The sequence below is a fragment of the Selaginella moellendorffii genome, unplaced genomic scaffold (genome assembly GCF_000143415.4).
Source record: "Selaginella moellendorffii unplaced genomic scaffold, v1.0 SELMOscaffold_35, whole genome shotgun sequence".
NCBI lineage: Eukaryota > Viridiplantae > Streptophyta > Lycopodiopsida > Selaginellales > Selaginellaceae > Selaginella > Selaginella moellendorffii.
Window position 1 is genome coordinate 1,303,390 of NW_003314296.1, and position 4,478 is coordinate 1,307,867.

General features: G+C 43.7%; 2 protein-coding genes across 2 annotated transcripts; both read right to left on the bottom strand.

The window, feature by feature from the left end:
- Positions 1-981: 981 nt before the first annotated feature.
- Positions 982-2,145, bottom strand: LOC112349044 (protein DETOXIFICATION 16-like; the record flags this gene model as incomplete). Its single annotated transcript, XM_024682633.1, has 3 exons — positions 982-1,185; positions 1,299-1,354; positions 1,443-2,145. Coding segments are annotated over 3 exons (963 nt in total), but the record flags the coding sequence as incomplete, so codon positions are not given.
- LOC9656853 (protein DETOXIFICATION 16) lies at positions 2,127-4,291 on the bottom strand. The gene is made up of 8 exons (XM_002977874.2): positions 3,976-4,291; positions 3,224-3,768; positions 3,072-3,158; positions 2,955-3,011; positions 2,664-2,902; positions 2,471-2,589; positions 2,316-2,405; positions 2,127-2,250 (listed from the first exon to the last, which is right to left on the bottom strand). Exons 1-8 carry the CDS (start codon positions 4,240-4,242, stop codon positions 2,194-2,196), a joined length of 1,461 nt encoding a protein of 486 aa, XP_002977920.1. The 5' UTR covers positions 4,243-4,291; the 3' UTR covers positions 2,127-2,193.
- Between the last annotated feature and the right edge of the window lie 187 nt (positions 4,292-4,478).

Genomic DNA, 4,478 nt, shown 5'->3' on the forward strand with positions numbered 1-4,478 from the left:
AGTAGGAGCAAAAGGATGCCACTCCACTTTTTACAGACAACAAAAGCTGTATTGCCATCTCAAAAAATCCAGTGTTTCATGGGCATATAGAGATCTAAAAGACAAGTGACCCTAGAGTATATTCCAACAAGCTTCTTTTGATTTTCTAAAGTTTACATTCACTTCCATTTAAGTTATTATTCATTCAAACAATACTAAGTCATATTTGGTTTAAGAAGTTTAAGACATAGTCTGAAACTGAGTCTAGATACTATATAGTGAAATCCCAAAACAATTAATCTCCTAATAGGGGGGATAGGAGAGGACATTGTGAAATAAGGAGAATGAGGCTAAAGACCCAAAACTGAGTTGAGATTTGGACCAAAAGTTGGTAATTTTAGTGAGAGTAAGCATGGACTGGATAGAAGGGTGCTAAAGAAGTGTTCAAAAATAATTTCCATTCTCAGAAGAGAAATCAACTATAGTGCAAGTAGAATGGTGCCCCGCTTGAGTACCATGTAGCTCTCTCTCTTTCTCTCTCCACCACTTTTGGCCAAAGTTCATCATTCCCGTTGGCAATTAGGACTTTAACTTCAAGCTCCATTTCTGAAGTGTGGAGACAGTTCCAAGTGGAAGTGTTCATGAAATATGACTTTGGAGAAAGATTTTGCCCTCGAGGGTAAGTTGAAGCTATGACAAAGAGCACTCGCAGAGAATTCCAATCACTAAACCCTATAAGATTTTCAAACGATAAAGAAATTATACCTTTCCATTGAGGCCGAAATGGACAGCAAATATGTAAGCGATTGGTACACCAACAATGTAGCAAGCTCTTGCAACACCTAAAGTTCTCATGGTCGATCCATAAAAATCATAGAAAGAATCACGAAAGAATCAACATCGTCAGGAGTCCAAAGTTCTTGGAGGATTGATATGAACTTACCCGAAATGGATCCTTGGATATCATCCATGAAGGGCATCAGAGGTGTGGTACAACTTCTACTATAAGCTTTGGCGACTTCTTTGCGAGCCAAAAACAAGATCGTCACCATTATCGTAGCCTTGACGAGCACGAGACCAAGCGTGACAACGAATGAAAACTGCACAAACATTGGAAACATGGCCAGCTCCAAGCTCGTTGGAAATTCGTGTACTATGAAAAAATACTTGAAAACTCTGATCAATAAGAATGTAAGGAGAAACTGGCTGATATTCCAATACCACGTCAATCATAGAGTGTTATATCTTCTTAGATCAAGGTTCCTTCATATCTTCATATATCAAAGGAGTTTAACCTTCCGACTAAACTTCATTCTTACATGATCGAATAGACCGATGCCTCGAGTTGGGGATTTGGCAGAAGTCCTGAAAAGAACTACCGTCTCAAAGCCCACCATTCCACACTAAACAAACAAATCAAAAAGTAAAAAAATGTGATAAAGAAGGTACAAGACATAATTTACCAGACATGATCGCTGAAGCAACTGCCAACTTTAAGAAAACTTCGATGTCTCGAAACATTTCGGTGGAAAATCCGGGCCAACATTGCTGGCAGCGAGGGATGAAAGCCACCAAGAGCACAAACAATCCAGCGTTTATCCAGTAGGAAATGCTGAGTCCAATTCCCAGCTTGTGGATCATGATCCAGCAGAGCAGCATTGGAACCACGAAGCTATGGATCTGGAGAAATCTCATGAGTGGCTGGATCAAAGCATAGGATAGCAATCCCGGGATCAAATAGCGGGCGTAGGTCCCGGCCTTGAGGGTTCCACATTGTTGAACAAAAGAGCAAATGGTAGCGAGATCAAGAAGAATTCCCAGCGTGTGGTATTGCTTGGTTCCATAGGCTTGGCCGCAAAGAGTTTCCAGAGCGCTAGCCAGTTCCAGCTGCAAAACAATCAAACAGAGAAGAAGACCAATGCAAGCTCGCAAACTTTGAAGAACAGTGATAAACTTGGCTAAAGAACAAGAGGAAGAACTCACTACGAATTTATAGAGAAGATACTGAATCCCGAGATGGTGCAAAAGGAAGTGGCGATGGAATTGACGCCCATCATCGGCAGCACGAGCCAGAGCTGGCGCCCAATCTCCGCTCGAGCCCGATTGAAGGCGACCATCTTCTTCTTCTGTAAAACTCGCTCCTCTAATTCCTTCCAGATTTAGATCTTATTCTTGTGACGTGTCACATTTTACCGTACTCAAGTACGGCATGATCTAAGATAGTAATGGTAAAGTTGCCGAGGTCTCGACTCTCTTGGTCGCGTTCTCGGCCTGGAAGAGGAAGTTTTAAAATCGATGTCGAACCAAAACTTCCAAGAGAGATTTAGATTTCTTACTTGTTTTTCCCAGTTTGTGAAGACACTAGAGATCAAAAGGAAGGTTATCGCTTGTGTGCCCGTTCCACAAAGTATTCCAATCACTAGTCCCTGTTCGATTTGGGAGGAACACAAAACTTCGACGATCAGGAGTAACAAAACACGATTATTCACACCTTTCCATTGAGGCCGAAATGGAACGCGAGACTGTAAGCGATTGGTACACCAACAATGTAGTAAGCTCCCAGATTTGCAGCAGCAGCAGTTGCTTGCCATCCACAACCCCTCGCAACACCTAAAGTTCTCACGATCGATCATAAAATCCCATGAAAGTCATCTCCGAAGTTCTTGGAGCGATTATGAGCTTACCCGAGATGGATCCTTGGATATCATCCATGAAGGAAATGAGGGCTATGATCGGTCCAAGCTTCGCCACATTGTTGATAACTTCTGGTTCGTTACTATAAACTCTTCCCAGAAAGTGGCGAGCCAAGAACAAGAGAATCGCCATTGTCGTAGCATCAAGGAGGGCGAGACCAAGTGTGACAAAGAAGGCAAACCGCGCATTGGAAACTTGGCCAGCTCCAAGCTCATTGGAAATTCGCGTACTATGAAAGACCAAAACTTGATTTTTCAGTAAGAAAATGGATGAAATTTTACCTGGCCGCTATACCAATGCCATAAGGTATCATAAACGTGAAGCTTACAGTGTTCAAGCTGCAAGGACGGTTTTACCGTGATCAGTAAAATCAAAAATCAATCTACAATCTCATTTACATGATCGAATAAACCGAGGTTTGGAGCTGGGGATTTGGCAAAAGTCCTGAGAGGAGAAGCAGTAGCTCAAAAGCCCACCATTCCACACTGCCAAAAAAAAAAAAAGATAGTAAGAAATAGCACAAAAAACGAAAGAGAAAACCATAATTTACCAGACCATGATCGCGGAAGGGACCGCCAACCTCAGGAAAAGTTTGAAGTCTCGAAACGCTTCGGTGGAAAATCCGGGCCAGCATTTCTTGCAGCGAGGGATAAAAGCCACCAAGAGCATAAAAAATCCAGCGTTTAGCCAGAAGCAAATGCTGAGCGAGATCGCGGCTCCATGAGCTCCAATTCCCAGCTTATGGATCATGATCCAGCAGAGTAGTATGTGAACTAGCAAGCTCACGACAGAGCAAAACAGCATTGGAACCACGCAACTCTGGGTCTGGAGAAATCTCATGAGTGGCTGGATCAAAGCGTAAGATAGCAGCCCTGGGATCAAGTAGCGCGCGTAGATCCCGGCCTTGAGAGAAATATCTGGAGCCTGGCCGAAGAAGAGGAGGACTGGCTCCATGTTGTAGAACAAGAGAGCTAATGGTATCGAGATCATGATAAGGATACAAATTGCTCTTTGGAGGAGAATTCCCAGCGTGTGGTATTGCTTGGCTCCATAGGCTTGGCCGCAAAGAGTTTCCAGAGCGCTCGCCAGTCCCAGCTATTTCAATAGGAAAATCCAAGATGGATTAGAATCCGTGCAAGCAATCACCCATCATATCCAGAGAAGACTCAAGCAAAGTTCTAGAGATAAAATCCAGCACTGAAAGCTTTGCATGATGAGGAGATAAGAAAATGGGGGACTAACTATTGGAAGATCAATCATTGAGTCATTTATACCTAGGAGAAGAGAAATGGGTTTGTTTACCAGGATGCTGAAGCCCGTGACATTGCAAAAGGAGCTGGCGATGGAGGCGCCGGACAGATCGAGCTCTCCCAGGTGACCCACGAACATCACCGAGACGAGCTGGATGGAATACTGGAGGAGATTGACGCCCATCATCGGCAGCGCGAGCCAGAGCTGGCGCCCAATCTCCGCTCGCACCCGATTAGCAAGGCGGCCATGAGTGGCATCTTCTTCTTCTTGTTCTAAGTCAAGCTCTTTTCTCTGGCTCATGCTGCTCAGTGCCGCCATGCCCAAGCCTGATCCTTTAATTCAATCTGTCGACGTCTCTTTCTTTATTGAATGTTTTGTTTGTACGGATTCAAAGTAGAAGAAGCAAGAATGTTGACAAGATCTTGCATTTTTTATTTTTGACGTGAAATCTTAATTTTATGCCATCTTATCTCGAGCTTGGCGGAGAAAGTGGAGCTTGGGACAAAAGAGTCCTATAGCAGCTATAGAAAAACCCTCCCTCACCTGTTCACACC